We start from the raw sequence: 24362 nt of genomic DNA, 5'->3' as shown, positions 1-24362 counted from the left end.
ATGTTTTGAATTATATTTTATATTTGAAGACAATATATTGTTATTATTTTCAAATAAATTAAAATATATATTCTAATATTTTTCATTAAAAAAACCGAATAAATTAAAATATATGTTCTAATATTTTTCATTAAAAAAACCGTAAATCTACCGCAACCACTTAAAACCGCTCAAAACCGTAATGTTAATTTTTCATGTAAAACTGCGATTAATTTTTGAAAATACTAACAGATTCGGTTTGAATTTTTTCAAAAAAAACCTACACCGTGATCATCCTTCCGTAGAATCGTTGAAGAGAGGACATATAATTTTACGGATCCCCTACAGTTTTAATAAAACAGTACATGGTACTGTGTGCCTACATGGCATTTCTTTTAATTTTTTTATTATTCTCTTTTTTCACTTTTTTTCCCCTATCTTTTTCTCTTTTGTTTTTTCTCGATTTTTCTCCATTTTTTCTCTCTTCCACAAACATTAGCAAACATCAGACAATTTTATATGAAATAATATAAACATTTTTTTTCCTCTCAACTATTTCATCTCGTCTTCTTTTGTCCATTTTCTTTTTTTTTTTCTCGTTTTTCTCTCTCACTCAATTATATATATTTTTTATTTTTACCGGAAATACTATAACATACAAGGTTCGATTTTTTTGTTTATTTAAATGTCTAATGCTTTTTCTAATTGTTTGGCTATCAATTTTTTTATTTGATTTTGTTTGTTTGTATTTTTGTGGTGTTATTGATCTGAAACTCTTATTAATTATGTGTATGCTTGCGGTTACCGATGCTACATTTAAATATCATCGTTGTAGGAGATTTGTGTGTGAATTATAAATATATATATAATTTGTATATATATATGTATATATATGTATGCATGTATAACCATGTAAGATTAGGTTTTAGCTCATGATATTCAATAATTCTTGATAAAAATGATGAATTTTTCTTGGATTTCTTGCTTGTGGCTTTGTTTTAACATTATTTTAATTTTTTTAAAAAAAATATATGGTTATGATATGTATTAAATTAATAGATTTATTTTTACAGGAAATACTATAACATACAAGGTTCGATTTTCTTGTTCCTTTAAATGTCTAATTCTTTTTCTAATTGTTTGGCTATTGATTTTTTTATTTGATTTTGTTTTTTTGTGTATTTTATGGTGTTATTTATCTGAAACTCTTATTAATTATGTGTATTGCTTGCGGTTACCGATGTTACCTTTAAATATTATCGTTGCAGGAGATTTGTGTGTGAATTTTATATATATATAATTTGTATATATATGTATGTATATATATGTATGCATGTATAACCATGTAAGATTAGGTTTTAGCTCATTATATTCAATAATTATTAATAAAGATGATGAATTTTTCTTGGTTTCTCGGTTGTGGCTTTGTTTTAACATTATTTTAATTTTTTTAAAATATACGATTCTGATATGTATTAAATTAGTAGATTATATATATAATATCAAATATTTAATCAATAATTATTTAAAAAGTATTGAAGAATGTATCGAGATTTTAAATTATGAATTTATGTATGAATTATTTATTTTTGATAAAAATATGGTGTTGAATTTTAGTTTTTGATATTACATGATAGAAATATTCTAAATTTTAATTTAAGCATTAATATTTTAAATAATTTTATATTGTTAAAAATTTTGTTCATTGAAAAAAAAATTAATAATATCTATTAATTCGAAAAAATGATACGATTTTTCACATATAAATATTTAATATAAGTAATATTTAATCGTAAAATTATTAATTTAACATAAAAGAAAATAGAGGGTAAAAAAGTGAAAAAAAAAGAGAAGAATAAAAAAAATAAAAGAAATGCCACGTAAGCACACAATACCATGTGCTGTTTTATTAAAACGGCAGGGGGATCTGTGTCCAGAAAAATTTCTTCTGCAACGCGTCCTAAAAAGGAATATGCTGCCTTCTAAAGTGGGCCCCTTTTTAAATATAAATATTTTTTTTATTTAATAATATTTTTATGTTTAATCTGCTTATCTTATATCTGAAAAAAAAAATTCAAATAATAAAATAAGCCTTTTTTTCTAAATTTTCTTGGGTTCTTGAATTTTCAAGAAAACAAGAGCTGAAGATGACATTATTCGAGAAATAAAATAAAGGTGCAAATGATCACGCGCACACACACAAAAGTCCAATGTAGCAGAGCAAACTACGTATGTGTAGACCGATCATGTATAAAATCAAAGCAAACTACGTACATAGATCACTAACATGTACAGATACATTTCCTTGCGATGTAGATTTACACTACACAAAGTACGTAGTATTAGTTCAAAACAGATCCGAAGGATGCATTTCATGTTGATTTTCCAGGGGAGGGAGCCATTTTCTTCATCTCTGTGGTCTCCACGTCAATGGCAAAACCCTTACCATGCTGCTTCCAATAGTCTGCCTGAGGATTTATCCATTCCGGTTCCCCAATCTCCATTCTCGACTTCTTTAAAGCATCACTCGATAAGTTGTATTTGGCATCTCTCTTTGCCACTAAATCCGGCTTCACCATCCCCATATTCACTGCTTGGGGTGACATCATCAGTGCCGGCGGACCAATCGGAAGCTTATCACCTGCAAAATAAATTAACGAATCCCACCTTGATCGTATATTGTTACAGACTTTTCTGGCTGAAAAAGGAAGATGGTTAATTGATTTTACCTCTGTCAGTCTGCCAAGTGCACCAGAACTTGCCATAGGTCTTAGCAATATTTTGAAGTTCTAGATTCATTATCATTTCGGGAACACGCGGATTGACCCAAAGTCCTGATTTTACCTGCTTCACGCAAAATACAATCGTAAAATAATGGTGGCCTTGATAATACCCATTGCATGAACGGTATTAGAAAAAACAATAACACTGAGATTTAAAATGGACCTCGTATGCATGGGAATGCCAAAGTTTTTGTTCATCTGGAGACAAAGTTTCGAAAATTTTATCGGATATTATGTACTCCACTCCTGCACGCACGAGCCACGATATCAATCATACAAAACTGAGAGAAGAGAAGAAACACAGTTATTTAGACAGTACGGCTAATCCAGAAAATAATTTATATAAAGCTAATTCACGATGATTATTGATGAGGACCAATAAGTCGAGCGGTGGATTCATCAGAGTCATAAACAGCACACTGGAGGAAATCCTGGTTGCTGCGTGTAACAAAATGGTGAGTCTCGATCTGGCGAGTCAAGTCATGGCTATACAGCGCAAAAGTGCAGACATGCTGATTCATGTGCTTGATGGGCTTTAAAGACTGCATCATTTGAGCCCCTTTATCCAGCATGTGTTGCTCCATGCTCATCGGCTTCCCTGGCGGCATATGCTCCCCCTGGTCGCGAGTCGCCTCAGTTCCATCAGTTGCAGCCATGATTCGGATTAACCAAATTATTAAAAACAAAAGCTTAGATTTCCTTGGCTTCTAAATTTTCTAATTGAAGCTCCACTTCGTGAAGGATTTGACGTAATAAAGTAGGAGAAATTTGGTGATGACAGGTGGACATGCAGAGTTTCGAGGTGGCTAAGAATTGAGGAGAACTCTTTCTGCGGTTAACACATGGAGGATTATATATGTAGTCTACATTCGCGGTGGACACGTTTCCCTTGTTATAATCCTAAAAAGGCGTTACCTGATTTTTTTTCCTTAAATCCAAGTTTGACAGTTTTGCCCTTTCATCTGTTATAGACAAGTTTGATATATATTTATTTTATCGACGTACTCTGTTCGTATAATATTTTTTAATAATTTATTTAGTTTATATTTAAATGAGAATTTAAATATAATTATAAAAAATAACGAGGGATTATACTATTATTTTCATAAATGAATTAAAAAATAAGTAGAAAAAAAAAGAAAAAAAAGAACAAAATAGGAATTGAACATACAACTTGAAATTTAGAATACAAATACTTTATTCGTAAAGCTACTTGTGACTTGCGTTATAGTTTTAGAATTTTATTAATATATATAATTATTAAAACAGATTATGGCGCTAAAAATTAGTTATTTTAAAAGTCTCACACTTAATAATATAGTATAGATAAACCAAATTTTCTAAAAATCAACGCTTAGGACAATCCGAACCAGTCGTCGTCGAGTTAATAAAATAAAAATCTATTAAAGAATTATTGCGCATAGATTAACAGTAAATAAATATTAAAAACTGGTGTATTAGAATTGAGTGTTGTGCTCGGTGTTGTCAACACGACACAGAACACAGCAGCGGAAATTTATTATTTAACATGGACGTAACTTCAACAAATGAATACTTGAATTTCAATTATGCACAAGTACAAATACTTGTGCGATGCCTCATGGCAAAAAATTCACTAGAAAAACTATGTAAATCGTTTACACCAAAACAATCCTAGTGAGAAAACAAAATCAATTTCCTTGACACTCCAAGGAATTAAAAACGCATCAAAATAAACCACATAAAAACTAGATGCATAAACCCAACACGTATTGCTTAAAACCAAATGAATTCACTCTTCGATCAACACTCTGCGTCAGTGTTGTTTTTGAATGTTGGTAACACCAATTGGCAACACGGTGACTTGACTGACGAACCCCCGTGCTTTGTATGCAAGTCTTCACGAGCAAAACTCCTGCGGCCGTCAATGTATCTTTTTTTCTCAACATATTGATAATAGACCCTTGTATATATAGTCTCTTCTTTGACCTATATCTTCATGATTCTTCACACCTATAAACAAGGAAACTAGAGTTTAATAGGAATCAAACTCCAATTTAAATACCATACCTTATATCTTATAGATAATTTTTCAACTAAATTGAATCATTCCTAATGATAGGATATAATAAATCTTGGAAAAACAAATCTATTAAATTTGTCTAGAAGTGCAAAATCAAAATAATATCTAAAATGAATTCGGAATACAATATTCCTTTCATTCTCCCCCTTTGCAATTCTGTACAAAAACTAACAAATTGACAAAAATACTCCAACTCCCCCTGAGTTGTAAATTGCTTCTCCCCCTGAATTATCAAGACACAATAACAAAGATAAGTAAGCATAAAACAAGTTCATTAGAAACAAAACAAAGTAGGCATAAAACAAGGAGCAACACATGAGCCTAATCAACTTGTTCATCAGTGTCTTCCTCATTATCACTGCCTTCCTGAATAGCACTCGAGGGACCATCCTCAGAACCAGGTACATCATCGCTATCTCCCCCTTTTTGGCCAGAATGTACGCCTACCGCGAGACGCAGCCGATAATCCGCAATTAGTTGTTCAAAATAGGAAATTGTGGCATTGGATTGGCTGATCATCTTGGTTGCCGAGGCAATGATATCCCGGGCCTGTTGAATCTGACGAAGACCAAAGGTAATTTGTTCATGAACCTCGGGGACCATCAAAGCGATATAGTCATTAGAGTTCGAGTGGGACGAGGTAGGAGTGTTGCCAACACCAGGGGCAACACTGGGGCCAACACCAGCAGTGGGGGCAGCAGCATCAGTTTCCACGTTGGCCGACCAGGGAAGGTCCACTTTCCGATTACCTCGGAGGAAAGCAGGGGAAATTTTTAATGGTTCTCCAATCTCCGTTAGTTGATCATCTTCATCCGGCACAAACCCTTGAGATTCAAGGATCCCAAATATAAGAGAGGGAAAGGGCAATTTCACAGACTTCATCTGTCCTTCAGCAAACTGCATGACAGTGGTGAAGACCAACTGTCCAAAATTAAAAGGACGCCCGGTGCCTATAGAGAACAAGACAATGGCTTGTGGCCGTGTAACCACAGTAGAGTTTGTAGATGGGGTCCAGTTACGAATCGCTGTTTTGTGTAGCACAGAGTAAAACGAAGTCAGGTTTGCTGCAGAAAATCGTTGAGGGAGGTATGGAAATGTAGTGACAATTCCGCCAGTGAGCACAGAGGTGATTGTATCAATGTGAGGAAGGTCAGCAATATCGTCTTCTGATGAGGTTTTGTAAAATTCATTTATCGAGGACGGAGAGAAATCGTAAATGATATCCCGAACAAATACTCTGCCGTACTTGACCAAACACCCATTTCCAATAGCGGAGACCAAATTGCAGTAGAATTCAAGTACTGGTCTTCTTGCATAAGGGATGACCGAATTAACAGTGGAGCTCAGCCTTCGTTGTTGCAAAAATGTGGATACGTTATACCTTCTGTATGCCTCGAAGTCGATATTGCGTTCTTCGATAAATTCACGATGAGCATAAAGAGCCCATCTGCTGACAGCCGCCTCAGTGTAGAATCTTGTTGAGAAGGAGTGGGCAAGATTGTAGTCTGTGTTGTCAACATTATCTGCAACACCTGTGTCAACACCATCACTAGGGTCTTCAAGTTCAACTTCAGGAGCAAGGGCACTCACTGATTCTTTGGCTTCAGGGTTAGGTTCAGTCTCCTCAGGGATAACTGGAGTGCCTTCATCCCTAGTAGATCCCACGGTCTGCCCGCCTTTCGCCTCTTTCAGACTGTTCATAAAGTCTGCCAGAGATTGTTCATCCTCAGAAGAGAAACATACCTCGTTAGGGGGCTCAGAAGATTTATCAGTTGGAGGAGCGGATGAGGATGATGAAGCTGATGTTTTCTTTGTACGAGTTGACCGCTTTCGATGAACCAACTCGAAATTTTCATCATCCGAGTCATCTCCGGACGAAAAATCTGGATCAAGTGTAAAATAGGTGGCCATTCGGGGTTTCTTTGGCGCATCGAAGTTAGGGCTGTACCCTGATTGCCGCTTTGATTGCCTTCGAAACACTGGAGGTTGAGTGGGAAAAGCCCTTCGATAAATCTCGTTGTCTATGGGGTTGTCATCATCCAATGGATTACCAGGCTCTCCAGGGAGAATTTCTTCTAACGGGACTGCTTTTGGGTCAACAACCACCATCTGCAATGGGTTTTCAGGAGGGTTCTCAGACGGTGGTGTTGTTGGAGGTGTTGTTGCCAGAGGAGAAACACCATAACTTGCCGCCATTTCACTTCGTATGTCCTGTGCATCGAATTGATGATCTGCCATTTGTTTTTACAAAGAGGGAGAGTGAGACAGTAAATTGAGAAGGGCAATTTTCGCAGTTAAGGGATGAAACAGGGAGCAATAATCAAATTTGATAAATCTGAAAGAAAAGAGCAAAAACGAAATTGATCATAATTCAATTAGGTTGGTATAAAAACCCTCACATCAGCGGTAACAAATAATTTCAATTTCGGAACGTTGCATAGTAACGGTAAAAATTTCCGACTCAACGTTTACCATTTTCGAAATTATCTTACTAAATTGCACTTTTACTCCTTATATCCAACGGTAAAGGACAATTCAAGTCACAGTAACATCAAAGATCAGCCTGAGCAAAACCACTTCGAGTTCACCCATATCCATAAGACGTCACTTCTTTTCAACATGGTCAATTAAAGTTTTCATCAATCGTCATGAGTCAACACTGATATGTCACTGAATATGATGACTTCACGAAACAAAAAGAACAATATGCATGACTTACATATGCCTATAATATGATGATTTCTCAGAAAATGTCAGGCAATGTATAATTTTGTGCAGTGTCTGAACTTGGTGTTGGCAACACTTCTGGCAACACCACTGAGTTTCATTCAAAATTCCATAAAATTTCCTTTTGATTCAGAAATGGTAGCTCCCACTCTAGAAGAACGGTCTTCAAAGGACTCCTCTAGGTAGCTTTTTCCATTATTATTTTTACTTAGAAGTGGTAGCTCTCACACTAGAAGGACGGTCTTCAATGGACTCATCTAGGTAGCTTTTTCCATTTTCTTCTAACAATTTTTTTATTTTCCTCTTTTCTGTTTTTCTTATGCTCACATTTTCCAAGTCACTTTTTCACATTTGACAAGATCACGATTTACATGAACATCCTCAACTACTCAATGCCTTGGAGTGAGCATAATTTACTCCTCATCATTCGATTGGAAGTATGATCACTCTGAGAGTGCCTTTCGGAAATTTGCCTTCACTGTTCAGTCATTGCACAAATAAATAAGATGATTATGAATATGTAGTATGCCTAATATCCTAGTAATAGTCATGCACAAACGGATGTTGTCTCTGGTGTTGGCAACACCATGGATAACACTGTACACATGTTTTTAAAGTACACACATGCTGAGAGATTTCCGAAGATTGGAAAATCTCTCAAAATCCAAAGGTTTCGTGAAAATATCGGCCAGCTGGTTTTCAGTCCTGACAAACTCCAATCGTATAATACCCTTTTCAACCAAGTCTCGAATAAAATGATGTCTTATATCTATGTGTTTAGTTCGAGAGTGTTGAACAGGGTTCTTAGAAATGTCTATGGCACTAGAGTTGTCACAATACACAATCATTATGTCACTATGAAACCCATAATCATTGATCATTTGATTCATCCACATAAGTTGAGAGCAACAATTGGCAGCTGCCACATATTCAGATTCAGCTGTGGACAGGGAGACACATTTTTGTTTCTTACTAGCCCATGATACAAGATTATTTCCTAAATAAAAACACCCTCCCAAGGTGCTTTTCCTATCATCTAAATCACATGCCCAATCAGAGTCAGAGAAACCTACCAAGTTTGTGTTTGTGTCTTGAGTGTACCACAAACTAAATTCTAGTGTACCTGCAATGTATCTTAGTATACGTTTCACAGCTTTAAGGTGCGAAATTTTTGGATCTGCTTGGTACCTAGCACATAAGCACACACTGAACATAATATCGGGTCTAGTAGCAGTCAAGTACAGAAGACTCCCAATTATGCTACGATACATGGTGTTGTCAACACTCTCGGCAACTCCATCCTTAGATAACTTGTCACTCGACCGCATAGGTGTTCTCACATGTTTTAAGCTGTCAGTAGAGAACTTTTTGATCAGATTTTTTGCATACTTGGACTGACACAAGAATATACCATCATGCAATTGCTTAACTTGTAATCCAAGAAAGAAATTTAGTTCTCCTACCATGCTCATTTCGAATTGAGACGCCATGCAGTCCACAAACTTACTCACAAGTATTTGGGATGAGGCACCGAAAACAATGTCATCAACATATACTTGACAAATCAAAATATCATTATTTAGTTGTTGAATGAAAAGGGTTTTGTCAACCTCACCTCGTTTGAACCCCAAGTCTATCAGATAGTCAGCTAACCTGTCGTACCAAGCCCGTGGAGCCTGCTTCAGTCCATACATGGCCTTTTTCAGTTTGTAGACATGGTCCATGTGGTGAGGATTTTCAAATCCCTTAGGTTGATAGACATAGGCTTCTTCATTTAAAATGCCATTCAAGAAAGCACTTTTCACATCCATTTGATACAATTTAATACGCATATGACATGCAACAACAAGTAACAATCGGACAGACTCCATTCGTGCCACAGGTGCGAAGGTTTCATCAAAATTCACCCCCTCAACCTGTGTATACCCTTGAGCTACCAATCGTGCCTTATTTCGAATATGTTATCGGATTGATCTGTTTTATTTTTGAATATCCATTTTGATCCAATAATATTGACGTTCGAAGGTCTGGGAACTAAGTCTCACACATCATTGCGGACAAATTGTTCTAGTTTTTCATGCATGGCATTAACCCAAAATTCATCCTTTAGAGCCTCATTCACATTTTTAGGTTCAATTGAAGACACAAAGCATGAGTGGCTTACCTGGGCGAATGTGGAGTTCATACACACTAATCCGATCATTTTCCGGTAGTCAACCTTCTCCTTTTTCCTTGTTTGCACATCCTCATGTATTTCACCAATAATTTGTGACGATGGGTGATTCTTTTGAATTTTGCTGGGAATATCTCTTCTTTCATTGTGTATCACTTCATCATCGTCGTCGTTTTCATTTTCCATGGCTTCAGTTCTGGTTAGTGGCGGTGTTGTACATGGCGTTGCTTCATTGGTCTCAACACTAACCTCAACACCAATGCTGGTTGATAGCTCACTTGAATCCAACAGTCCCTCAGTATCATTCTCTTTAGATTTTCCTGTTGGTCCTGCAAGATCATCAAAAACGACATTAATAGATTCAATAGTAGTTCTTGTTCTTGAGTTAAACACACGATAAGACCGACTATTCATTGAATATCCGAGAAATAGGCACTTATCACTTTTGGAATCGAATTTTGCGAGATGTTCTCGATCATTTAGGACGTGGCAAATACATCCGAAAACATGAAAGTATTTGAGGTTTGGTTTCCTCCCCATGATGAATTCATAGGAGGTCATAGTGGATCCACTTCTTAGAAACACACGGTTAGAAATGTGACAAGCTGTTTTCAAGGCTTCAACCCAAAACCTTTTAGACACATTCTTTGAGCTCAGCATGACTCGTGCCATTTCTTGAAGAGTTCGATTCTTCCTTTCAGCTATACCATTTTGTTGAGGAGTTTTAGGAGCAGAAAATTCATGAGAGGTTCCTTTCTTTTCACATAGGGAAGTAAAGAGAGAATTTTCAAATTCTTTCCCATGATCAGTTCGTATTCTAACAACTCTCTCATCATGCAAATTGGTTATTCTTGCATACAGTTTCTTGAAGACATCAAACGTATCCGATTTTTCTCTTATAAAACTTACCCAAGTGAAACGAGAAAAATCATCAACACAAACGAGTGAGTATTTCTTACCTCCCAAGCTTTCAACATCCATTTGACCCATTAGATCCATGTGTAGAAGTTCAAGACACCGTGTTGTCCCAAAGTGTTGCAACACCGGGTGTGCAACACGGGTTTTTTTTACCTTTTTGACATGATCCACAAATATATGCATTATCTGAACACAAATTAGGCATACCTCTCACAGCTTCATACTTACAGAGATTTTTCAAGGTCTTGAAGCTCACATGACTCAGTTTTTTATGCCATAGATCCAGATTGCTTACCTTGGCACTTCGGCAATCATTACTATCTCCCACAAGATAGCAATTATCAGCAGACCGTGTTCCTGTCATAACACAAACATTTTCATTATTAAAAACTTCACAATTATTCTTGTTGAACCTAACATGTAAGTCATCGTCACAAAGTTGACTTATGCTTATTAAATTCGAGTTAAGTCCTTCAACATGTAGGACATTGTGAAGCATGGGAAGCCCATCAACATTCAGGATTCCTTTGCCTACAATTCTCCCTTTGGCACCACCTCCATAAGTTACATGTCCACTTTTTAGATCAGAATAATCAATGAGGTGTTCTTTAGAACCTGTCATGTGACGGGAACACCCACTGTGAAAGTACCATGCTCCTGCAATGTTAGTTTTCAGCGATGTATAAATGACATTGCATTGTATAACAGTTTTTGGTACCAAAATTTTCTTAGTGGAAGAACTTTTGGATGTGGTGTTGGACATGGTGTTGGACAACACCTTATGCAACACCTGATTTGAATGCCACCTAAGATAGTCAGTTCTGAGTTTGTAGCAGAAAAGTTTGATGTGCCCAGTCTTACGACAGTAGTGACAGATGAAATGATGCTTTCGCTGCTTGGGATTTGAGATTGATACATGCTTCTTGTCTTGAGCCATCTTTGCTGAGGAGTGACTTTTTGGCGGTGAGGAACCTGAACTGGATGTTTTCAGCGTCTGTTCAGAGACCAGCTTTGAGCTTTGTACAGTTTTCATGGGTGGATTTTTTGTTTTAGTGACAGCATCGACTCCTGCACCCTTCACAAATACTGTGGTCCTTGAACTGGAGTTAGACGACTCACCATGTTCATACATACTTGCAACATAACCAAGGCCAGATCTGCTGTCATTTCCCATAGTCAGTACTGTGTCAAGTTTTGATGAGCTTGTATTGAATTTGGCAAGAGTTTTTGATGCTTTCTCAAAATCATCTTTGACTTTACACAGTTCAAGATCCTTTCTACTCAACAAAACTTCTAGACGAGACAAGTTGCTCTTCAATTCAGTGTTTTCTTTTGACAGTAATGAGTTTGCCTTATTTCTTTTGAGCCAATCATCATAAAGTTCTTCATACATTCTTTGGACAATTTCATAGTAAGCTCTTCTTGGTCAGATTCCTGAATTTTGTCAGCTTCTGAAATTTCCAGAGAGTTAGCATTGAGACACAGTGATTCTGACACAGTGTTGCGCCCTGGTGTTGCAACACCAGTGGCAACACCAAAGAGATTGACCTGCAGTTTGTAGGTTTTATCCTGGACGGCAGATAAAGAGGTGCAATCATCTCCTTCCTTGGTTTCAAAATCATCATCAGCGTCCTCATCACTCAGTGTAGCTGCCATATTTTTGTTTTTGCGAAGCCGATTTGCGCACTCATTTGCGTAATGACCAAATCCAGAGCATTCTCTACATTGGACTGAATCAAGTTTCTTTGTTTCTGTTCGAGCTGATGAATCATTTTTCGATATGAAATTCCCTTGTGTTGATGCAATTATTTTATTTCTTTCATAAGGAACAAATTGTGGTCTTGATGTTGATACAATCTTCTTCTTATCTCTCATTTTTTTAGGTAGTCACCAAATTTTTTTGTGATTAAGGAGATTGATTCCTCGCCAAGATCAGAGTCCTTTGCCTCCTGAATTAGACTATTCACAGAATCATCAGTAGTTTGTAAGGCAACAGCCTTCCCAGTATTTCTTTTCTCTAGGTCTAGATTCAACTCAAATGTTCTGAGAGAGCTAATTAGGTCTTCCAGATTGAGTGTAGAGGTGTCCTTGGATTCGTCAATAGCACAGATTTTGATATTAAAATGCTCAGGAAGAGATCTCAGGACTTTGCTAACCAGTCTTTCGTTTGACATAGGATCACCGAGACTAAAGGCCTCATTTGCTATCTCACGCAATCTTCGATCATATTCCACAATAGTCTCGTTTTCCTCCATCCTTAAGCTTTCAAATTTAGAGGTCAACATCCTGAGTTTGGTTCTGCGAACACTCTCAGATCCTTCGCAGTGCTTTTGAAGAATATCCCAAGCTTCTTTGGCAGAAATGGAGTTGGTGATGAGACTGAACATGTTGACATCTACAGAGGTGAATATAGTATTTAGCGCCTTTGAGTTGAATTTCGAGGTTTGAACTTCATCATTGGACTAGGAACTCTCTGGTTTGCTTCGACTATCTCCATCATCATCAACTATCTTTGGTGGAGACCAACCATCTAAGACTCGTTGCCATGCCCTTTCTTCGATAGATTTGATGTACATCCTCATCTTGACTTTCCAGAGAGCATAGTTCGAACCATCCAAGACTGGTGGTCTAAAAGTGGTGTTAGTCGCTAGTGGATCCATTTAGCTATCAGTGTATTTCCTGTAAAACAGCAATAAACCAGAATCAGTCACTTATTGTATCAAGTGAAGGCTCTGATACCACTTGAAAGAATTATTGCGCATAGATTAACAGGAAATAAATATTAAAAACTGGTATATTAGAATTGGGTGTTGTGCTCGGTGTTATCAACACGACACAGAACACAGCAGTGGAAATTTATTATTTAACATGGACGTAACTTCAACAAATGAATACTTGAATTTCAATTATGCACAAGTACAAATACTTGTGCGATGCCTCATGTCAAAAAATTCACTAAAAAAATTATGTAAATCGTTTACACCAAAACAATCCTAGTGAGAAAAAAAAAATCAATTTTCTTAACACTCCAAGGAATTAAAAACGCATCAAAATAAACCACATAAAAACTAGATGCATAAACCCAACACGTATTGCTTAAAACCAAATGAATTCACTCTTCGATCAACACTCTGCGTCAGTGTTGTTCTTGAATGTTGGTAACACCAATTGGCAACACGGTGACTTGACTGACGAACCCCCGTGCTTTGTATGCAAGTCTTCACGAGCAAAACTCCTGCGGCCGTCAATGTATCTTTTTTTCTCAACATATTGATAATAGACCCTTGTATATATAGTCTCTTCTTTGACCTAGATCTTCATGGATCCTTCACACCTATAAACAAGGAAACTAGAGTTTAATAGCAATCAAACTCCAATTTAAATACCACACCTTATATCTTATAGATAATTTTTCAACTAAATTGAATCATTCCTAAGATAGGATATAATAAATCTTGGAAAAACAAATCTATTAAATTTGTCTAGAAGTGCAAAATCAAAATAATATCTAAAATGAATTCGGAATACAATATTCCTTTCAATATATATAAAATGGTTTTATAGGTTAATTTTATGAGATATATATATATATATATTATTTTTCTTATTTATGAAAAAATATTATTTTTTACGTTAAAAATAATACTTTTTATTATAAATAAGGGTATGATTAACACGTCTCATGAATAAGATTTGGATCCGAAATTAATAAGTGTCTAGGCAATTTTGTATTTTTTTTAAAAAAAACCAAAATAATAAAATTAAAACTTTGATTACAGTTTAAAACTTACACTAAAGAGAGCAAAAGTGAGAGCAAAAGTGAGAAGCGAGAAAAAATTGGAAAAATTTTCAAGAAGTCTAGGTTTCATGGTACGAAGGTTGTAGTAAACATATAATATAGTTGATTGATATATAAAAATATATTAATATTTATATATTATTAAACTATTATTACAATTTAAAAATTTTAAGGATAAAAAAAACACAATAGTGTGAATGTCTCAGTGAATTTTAGCTTTAAAAAAACTTTTTTAAAACAATGATATATACTAGTGCGACCTTTCAAGCACATAGTTTTTAAAACAATGATATATACTAGTGCGAGCTTTCAGCATTATGTGCATATATTAAATTGTTGATTATAATTTTTAAATTATTAATTAGTTAATTTTTATTATTTAAATTTATTTTTAATTAAGTGATATAGTAATTTAAAATTTTAAAAATATTAATAAAATATAAATTTGAAATAAAAAATATAGATGAGTATAAGAAATATTTTTTGGCAAAATAAAAAAATATATTCAATAAAGTTATATAATAAATATATAATTGTCATTTAAAATAAGACTTCATCAAATAAATTAAAAGTTAGTTAGTACACATACCTCAACTTTAATTAGATAATAATTTATATATCTATATTATATTTTTAAATTTGAGGCAATTTTAAAAAAAATGAATCATCTAGTCTATACTCATTTAGGGTAAATAACTTTGATAACATGGTGAAATTTTCAAAATGTTAACAACAGTTTTCAAAATTATAATACTAAATTATTTTCATTTAACAAAAAAAATTACTATCATATTAACTTTTAAAATTACTAAAATATTTGTCTAAATTTTTTATTTTTAAATGATTATATCACTTTTTATATAAAAAATTATTATAAGAAAATGTTAAATTAAAAATAATAAAATTAATACAAAAAATATCACATATATATACATAACACATTCAAAGAATAGATCCAACACATAAAAAATACAGCATAGCCGAAACAAGTAGAGATGATTAGTGAAAACTAGTAGCCATTGTAATCAGTAGTTGAGGCAACCAGTAGACAACTAGTAGCTGCTGCATCGAGTAGAGCATGAAATCAGCAGAAGATGAGGAAAAGCGCGACTATGACCGTTTCAATGTCAGAAATTGTACAAAAACTTTATTAACGATCATATTCTTGTATCTAACGTTTATATCATTATTAGAGGCCACAAATACAACAACTTGAATATCAAATACAAGCTTTGGAAGGAGATTCAAAGCATGAACAGTCAATATGAAAAAAAATTAGCTAAAATTAAAGCAAATTCAAGTGATGATATATTTGAGATATGCATACCTTATAAAGTATTGAATCCTCACACACAATCACTCACATATATAGATGAGATTTGAGCTTCAAAGGTTAGATGATCGAGTCTTTGTTCAAAAACATTAAAGATTGTGTCTGTAGTCTTGGAATAAGATACATTAAAGCATTATGCGGACTATGAGATTTCAGCCTACAATCGAGAGTATGTTATGAGTTACGATTAGGCAAGAAATAAGTCGTAAGTCGAAATGAGTTTGTACAAGTGTTGTATAAATCATAGTCTTCTAATGATACCTTCCTAAGTCGAAGAAGGAGTGACGTAGAAATTGTTACCCTCCGAACACTCATAAAAAAATTTGTGCATTTTTATTTTTATTACATTTACTTATTGCTACTTTTTTAAGATATATTGTTGAAATATTTAATGTGTTTTTTAAATACCAAAATAATTCATATCAAGTGTTTAATAAAATACTTGGACCAAAACGTTTTTACACATTCCATTTTCTTATCTTTTAAATACTTTCAAAATATTTAATCGATTTTTATGATATAATATTTTGAGTGTCTTATTTATTATCTCACTCGTGTTACATTAATTATTAAAATTAATAAGTATGAGAATTTAAATAATTATTTAAGATTGTTGATCTAATGAATATATATATATATATATATATATATATATATATATATTTTGAAGGATCGTTTGCTGAGCATCTTTGGGATGCTTCAAACAAAATATTTTTCAATGAGCTGCAATAGCTCGTGTTCTAAGAATATAAACACCGATGAATTAAATCGAGTTTGGTTAAATATCAAGCGGAAGAAACTCGAAGTAATCCTTCGTGAAGAAGACTCTTATATTAAAAATCATTTTATCTTATGTAAACTGAATAACCGAAAAGGGGCATTCATCAGTTCAGTTATGGTGACAACTGAACTGACGAATACTCTAACTGATCCAAACAGTTTGAAAACAATAGTTAAACAGTTATGTACACAAGATATGTTTATGGATGTTCGGAGACTTCAACTGCTCCTACGTCACCCCTTCCACCGTCTCGGGTAGGATTCACTAGAAGACTTTGATTTATACAAACACTTGTACAAACCCACTCAGCTAGGACTTACCCACTGTCTAAACTGAACTCCTAGTCTAGACTAAAGGCAGCAACTTCCAGTCAACACTTCTTTAATGTCTATGTGAGAAAGACTACATACACAAGTTTAACGTCTTTGTGCAAGACTGCATTTGAGTGATTGACAGTGTTTGTATGTGAGAACTGAACAAGGATGTTCTCACACACTGAGGGAGATAAGCTTCTAATCTAAGCTGATATAACTGTGAAGAGTTCCTTCTGGCTGATTGCTTCTGAAAGCTGATGTGTAATGTGCGTGCCCTTTCTTTTCTCTCGTATATGCTTAAAAGCTTTTTCACTCCTTATTCTTGTTCTTCTTGTGGTTGATGTTGTTGAGTCTTCACTGATCTTCTCTTTATATAGGCGGGGAAAACTGATTGTACAGTGAGACTCATTGGATGTATCCGTTGCATCTTGAATTCGTTTCTTGGACTTTGTGTCTCGACTTTTCGACTGCCCTTCTGAAACGTTTTGTCATTAATGCTTTGATGCAACGTCTATTATTGTCCTTTGACTGGATAATGACTTTGTACCTTTACGTACATCTGGATTCCACTTGAGAGAGTTCGTCTTCATTCATAACTGAAGGATTCTAACTGATGCTTCGAACTGGTCAGTTGAACTGATCTTTCAGTTGAGATGGTGAAATCAGTTGACTCGTCATTTGAACTGATTTCAGACTCGTTCAGTTGGACTGATCAGCTGGGTTTCTTTATCAGTTGAACACTCCTTTGGCTGGCCAGGCTTCTGAGGTTCTCCTGCTGAATCACCTATCAACTGAACAATCAGCTGGACTGCTTAATTGACGAAACCATTTAGACTGATTCATTTTGTGCTATCAGTTGGGTCTTCAGTTTTGCGATGTAAATATCTCGTGAGTGATCCTAGATGGTGCACACTAAGGTAGATCATTAGTAACACAATTAACAAGTTTTGGTATCATCAAAATCAAGATTGCGAACTTGAAAAGTTCAAATATATTTATTATGTAAAAAAGATATTATTTAAAATCATATTAAATAAGAAAAACAATCTTGTAAATGAATTATTTACCATTACATATAGCACTTCTTCCAATCCTGGATGGGGGATCATTTGTAGGAATGACATAAATTCGAAGTATTAATTGAATGAAAATATTACTCATAAAAATAGAAAAAAGTAATATATTATCGATCTAACAAAATTTTTTAAAAGCAAATAATATTTTTCAAAAAAATTAAAAATTATTTATTAGATGAAAATTTTAATTAAAAAAATTTAATTATTTTTTGAATAATTTTAAAAAATTATAATAAATTTTTTATTGTAAAAACTATATTTTTTATAGTTTATTTAATAGTTTATTTAATATTTTAGAAAATACGAAGAACTAAATATATAAAAAAGATATTTGTTATATATAAATTTATTATTTACATTCCATTTTTTTATAAAAAAATAATTCATATATTTTTTTAACTTTAAAGTACATGACATATTCTTAAATGATTTTTTAAAATATTGATATAAACATACAAGATTTTTTATACATTTTTATTTTATTAAATACCAAAATATATTGAATCTAATTCACAAAAATCTTATGAGACCTTCTCATTAGTCGATTTTTGATACATATCTTCTATCGACCGACTCATGAAAAAATATTGTTTTATGTAAAAATTATTATTTTTCACTCAAGATATGAATCGAATCGGCCCGCTTGATTTGAAAATTAAACTTGATTTAATTTATCGATGTTTGATATATCAAGAACCGAACTACTATAATTCAATGATTTTCCTCTAAATGTTCATAACAATATTTTTATTTGTATTATAAATTGTTGTTAAATTTTTATATTTCATAATTATAGAAAATTCATCTTACTAAATCTCACGTCATATTTAATTATGTAAATAATATAACTAAACTTGAGAAACAAAATATGTACGACACATTATATTTATAAATTATATTACACATACTGTATGTGTGCCCAATTAGTAGTTATTATTATTATTTTATAATTAAAGTTGAGGTATTTATACTAATTAACTTTAATTAATTTGATGACTCTTATTTAAAATCATAATTTTCAACAAATTTCTGCTACGAATACACCGCCTAAGATTCTAACAGTCAGACAATCGTTATATTCTTGTCTATAAATATAAATTTCTATATACATGTGGGCGCTTATACAGCATGATAATTTTTATTATTTTATAATTAATGAGATATAATCATCTAAAATTTTTAAAATATAAAGAAAAATATGATTGGATTTCAAAATATATATAATGATAGGATTGAAGATTTTAAAATAAATGTTATTTTAAGAAATGAAATAGTGTCATCAATCAAATTATAATTAGGGGGTGTATTGATTCTAAACTTTAATGACTTTTATGAAGTTTAAAAATCAGACTTTTATATACTCTATAAAATTTTAGTGATATTCAATGTGAACTTTTATAGAATTTATAACCTATAGGTATTCAAAATGTCAATAGACTATTAATGACTCCATGAAATTTTATTAAGTACAAGAATTAAAGTCTAAGGTACCACAATAAAATATCAAAAAATGTTTTTGATTCAAACTAAAGATTTGGATATACATTTAATTTGAAAATTTCCCAAACTCACATACTCAATACTAAAATTTTCATTTTTTTACCATCCATATATTTTTCCTTTTGTTTGTACTTTTTAAAAATTATATTTTTTATTGCTAACAATAATTTTATATTAAATTATTAATATCATTAATTTTATATTTGTAGTTTCAGTCAAAAAATCTCATAAAATTTAAAATTATATTATTAAAAAATGTAAAAAAATTAATACATAACAAAAAAATTTATAATATTTTCAGGTACAAATAATTCTCTTGTTTTTTTTTTACATATTGTCAAAAACAAAATTGATATATTTTTTATATAAAAATTTATTTAAAATGAATGAAATTATTTATTAATATTGAAAATTATTATTATATATTTTTAAAAGTTATTAATTATTTAAGTAAACATGTTGAATTAATTTGAATAATTGAAATTTAATTACAATAAATTTAGTATTAACTTATTTATTGTCTTTCGTAAAATCAATATGTAAAAAATATTATATTGAGAGATAAAAATATTTGAAATAAATAAAAGTTATTCATTTCAATTGTTTGTTTAAATAAATTTTAAAAAATCACAACAATAAATTACGAATTTCATAGGGTTCTATAAAAATTTACAAATGTCACATGCAAACATTAAAAATCTACTGACATTTTGAATACCTGTAAAATTTTGTGGAGTTTTTAAAATTCAAGTTTGAAAATCACATGATTTTTTAAAAATCTACAAAAATTTACATTGAATACTACTGAACTTTTATTGAGTATATAAAAGTTTAGATTGAATACATCTAAACTTTTAAACATCATAAAAATTATTAAAAGTCTAGAACCAATATACCCCCTTAAAGATTTGATCTAATATAGATAAACTAGTGTCTTGGTATGTTTTTTGAAATCCCTAAATACCTTTAATTTTTTTAGTACGAAAAACCAAATTTATGTTTTTAAAAAAAATAGAAAGTTATCTAAAATCTGAAATTTTAAAATTGATTTAAAATTTTCAAATTTAAGTTTTAATTTTTAATAAAAATACTAATATAAAAAATAGAATATACAAGCACATAACAATTACACACAGTTATTAGTTTTATATAATTGTTGGGGGTACACGCCTAACGATTGTTAACGAAGATTTTTTGAAAATTCCACTTCTACTCATCTTTAACATAGCATGTTTTTTTTTTACATCAGACGCATCAATAATGTTGAGTATCACATCGTCATTTTTCGATGTCACATTATTATTTTCGGATATCTCTTTAGTACTCTAACAAAAATTACTAAAATTGATGAGAAAAAATACAAATTAATAGAATAAAATAGTAAATTGACCAACAATACCATAAAAAAGAAAAACATGCAAAGTTATCTAACATAAAATGTAATTTCCCTCTTCAGATTTTCCGCCTGAAAAATACAGATTAATAGACTAATATTTCAAAGCACTTAATCGAATCAAGAATTACTTTTTCTTTAAATATTTCAATGCAAATTGTCATAAAATAGCAGGATCATTCCACATAACTGAAAACGACAATCTGGCCTTAGAATCCAATGCCATCCGATCGAAAAACAGTGAAAATAAAATTTGAAAATTTAGCCAGTATATATTTTGTTTTCGAGAGCACCAATACAGTAACTACATTCGATCACAGCTGCAGGTTGAATATCCAAGTGATGCATGCAACCTTTTTCATCTACTTTTCGACATTCTTTAGCTCCTTGGTCTATTTACTCTCACCCGTTTCACTTTCATGGTTCTCATTCCTGTACTTGTACCTCTTTGAAACAAACAGATAAATGCAGAAATTGAACAAACTAATCACGGAAAGCAACCAGTAGAACAGATTCAAATGGCCCCTGTTAATGTTATTTCCTGCCAGCCAACCCTCGCTTCTCGTGATATTTTTTGTCGCGCTGTTAACTATTTTCACAGTTATGGTGCTAAGAAAGTACCCAACCGCCATTGAACTCCATAGGAAACAGCTCGAAATTGACTTAAGATCTTTCGGAACCTGGGAATAGAAGAAATGGAGCAATCCAACATAGGTGAACATGTCGGCTATCCCGAATATGAAGTACTGAATCGACAGCCAAAACACGCTGATTGGTATTGGTGGCTGCAGAAAAGGGATCGCATCAAGCATGTTGTTGTCTCTTGCCACACGTTTTCTCTTAACTTCCACGATTGCTGCCACTGCCATTGACAAGGAGGAGAGGATCAGGCCGACGCCTACTCGCTGCAAGTACGTTATGCCTGTTGGAATGCCGGTAAATTTTCGAGCAACTGGGACGAAGATTTGGTCATATAAAGGGACGATGAGAATCAAGAACATGACGGGGAGGATTGGGAGAGATGCAGCAGGGAGGTTGAAATTTTTGGTGATGCTGGTATCCATTGTTATACCCTGCCGGATGGAGAAAGTTTGAAGCTGAGCCAGGCAAAGGGTCATTATGAACGTGCAACAGAAGATTGGAACCATGTTAAGTATGATTTTTGCATTTTCCACTTGTGTTATTCGGCATAGTTTCCAAGGATTTGACCCTGGAAAGTTCTGTGTTGAATCAGGTTCCCGGATTGCTGCTTTATCAAGAAACCTTGAAAACAAAATTAAAAATTCCTCAAATGACCAAAAACGGTAATTATCTGATATATATGGTGATTTTTGAAGATAAATAATCAGAAAAAAACCTGAAAGCATTGGTGTGAGTTAACATTTCTGATTGGATTCCAGATTCACTGTCTTGATTGATCTCATATAGATCTTTAGAATCATCAGGAAGTTTAAGCTTTCTGTTGCGAATAGCCGCAACGTACACCTATTTACGAGGAAAAACATCCGTTTTGTAAAGATTTTGTATGTAAAACAGCAGAACTCAATCAAAGAATACGTTTTTATGCTCACCTGTACTATTTCAGTAAGGGCGCTCTTCCCATTGATAGCATGGATACGGTAGTGTGGTAATCCCGCAGCGAAGATTAGCACCGCAAAGAACATAGCTATGGTGCTTACTGTAAAACCCCAATCCCACCCTTTATGATCTTGGATCCAAACGAAAAATGTGAGACTAAATGCTCCTCCTAAGCATAATGATAGTAGTAGCCAATTAAAGAAACTTGACTTCTGTTTTTCCTCCATCGGGTCCTTATCGTCGAACTGATCCGCCCCATGAGAAGGCAATGCAGCTTTTACGCCTCCCGACCCAATTCCCACCAAGTAAAGTCCCACAAAGAGGAGTGTAGCGTTTGATCCAGTGACTTTGATACAATTTGAGTTGGGATCGTATATGTTGCAGATAGGTGGCTTTAGTTTCGGAAAGTGGGCTTGTGCCGCCAGCATTACAAGTCCCTTTTTAAACAAATCATTAGTTTGATGAGTTTGTGTATTTTGATGTAGAAATTTTATATCTTTAATTTAGATTTACGTACCAAAAACTCGACAGACATCGCGAAAAGTACTGTTTTGAACCTGCCAGCGTAGGTGTCTGCTAGAAAGGCCACAAGAATGGTAATTAAATAGCTAGTTCCCATGAAATTAGTGAGATTGTTGGCTGCATCTGCTACGCTGAAATGCATCACCCCCATAATATATGTCACGAGATTAACCGCCAAACCTAAAGTTGCCATGCTCTCAAAAGCAAATGTACCTTCAAGAATAATCAAGATTAGCTAGTGGAAATTAAATTTTCTTCAAAGTTACGCATTCAGAAGATCTGTGACAGTACCGAGAATGAGCAGGGAGGTACGCGCTCCGCCATGTTTGTCTTTCCGAGCTGTATTTCCTTTCCAATCCACCTTCCCTTCAACAAATTCAACTTTATCCTGTGTACAGTTAACATAAGATGTGAACAATACGGCAAAAGTTCTCAGTTGAAAGATTACAATTAAGTTGATGGATATGTTATTTGTTTGAATAGACTGAAAGTACCATTAGCAATTGGTGTTTCTTGAACCCTTTTGCAGAATAATACAGGTAGCAAGAATGGCAAAGGCTAGAAATATGTTGTGTTATTATGAAGCAGTGATCACCCGTTTTAAATGAGTTAATTATGAACATTTGCATTTTGTCCGAATATCCTTGTACATAATGTAGGAATTTTGCCGGCTTTGGAACGTAGATTCTGCTGTCACTGTCAACAAGCGGCGACGATAACTGGAAAAAGGCGGCAACTGACACATTCTCTTTCGAATGTGAAATTCTTGAAAGCCCTTTGATTTTGATATTTTGGCCATTTTCGGTTAACAAGAAACATTACATCAACTTCACTACTGCTCAGTTATATTGTAAGTGATGCTGTATCACAAAACTAATCATTGTGATTTAGCAGCCATTTTCTTGGACACTAATAACACTTCATTTTCTGTGGAGCAAAAAGACAACCAGAAAATGATCTTCCTGACTCAAAATTAGAACCTTTTGCTCTTGAATATTTTGTGGTTTTATTCCGTTATTCGTTTTCATTTTGTTCGCTTAGGGAACACTTGAACACTAGCTAGCTAGTACTCTACCAGAGTGCCGGATTGGAAACGATGCAGGCTATTAACGTTGTTTTAAATTTTTAGCTTAAATATTTTGCCAACAATATTTATGTGAGATGTGGCCTAATCTTGAATATAGCAAGAATTATTATATTTGATTTTAGCATAATCTCCTCGTCAAAATAATTTAGATTTTTGGAATGTCATAATATGAGGAATAAAATAAATCTAGATTTACTTTTGAAATAAGTTTGTGTAAAAATTGTCGGGGCAAAAGGTTTGAGTTATGATGTATATATAGAAGAGTCTGTTATTTATATTTTCTCATATAATTTTAGCTCATTTAAAAATAACATGGGAGGTTTCTTTTGAGTTGAAC

The 24362-nt window shown here is 33.2% G+C and overlaps 2 protein-coding genes across 2 annotated transcripts; both read right to left on the bottom strand.

The window, feature by feature from the left end:
- Nucleotides 1-2178: 2178 nt before the first annotated feature.
- On the bottom strand, nucleotides 2179-3563 carry LOC142533894 (oil body-associated protein 2C-like). Its single transcript, XM_075640824.1, has 4 exons — nucleotides 3139-3563; nucleotides 2926-3008; nucleotides 2709-2823; nucleotides 2179-2620 (listed from the first exon to the last, which is right to left on the bottom strand). The coding sequence occupies exons 1-4, from the start codon at nucleotides 3416-3418 to the stop codon at nucleotides 2352-2354; spliced, it is 747 nt and encodes a 248-aa protein (XP_075496939.1). The 5' UTR covers nucleotides 3419-3563; the 3' UTR covers nucleotides 2179-2351.
- A 17666-nt stretch (nucleotides 3564-21229) lies between these two features.
- On the bottom strand, nucleotides 21230-23321 carry LOC142537995 (protein NRT1/ PTR FAMILY 4.5-like). Its single transcript, XM_075643446.1, has 5 exons — nucleotides 23230-23321; nucleotides 22934-23151; nucleotides 22410-22853; nucleotides 22196-22323; nucleotides 21230-22101 (listed from the first exon to the last, which is right to left on the bottom strand). Exons 2-5 carry the CDS (start codon nucleotides 23129-23131, stop codon nucleotides 21231-21233), a joined length of 1641 nt encoding a protein of 546 aa, XP_075499561.1. The 5' UTR covers nucleotides 23132-23151; nucleotides 23230-23321; the 3' UTR covers nucleotide 21230.
- Between the last annotated feature and the right edge of the window lie 1041 nt (nucleotides 23322-24362).

Source organism: Primulina tabacum, chromosome 2 (genome assembly GCF_025594145.1).
Source record: "Primulina tabacum isolate GXHZ01 chromosome 2, ASM2559414v2, whole genome shotgun sequence".
Lineage (NCBI taxonomy): Eukaryota > Viridiplantae > Streptophyta > Magnoliopsida > Lamiales > Gesneriaceae > Primulina > Primulina tabacum.
Note: the sequence above shows the minus strand (reverse complement) of the source record. Positions and strands in the feature narration are given on the sequence as shown.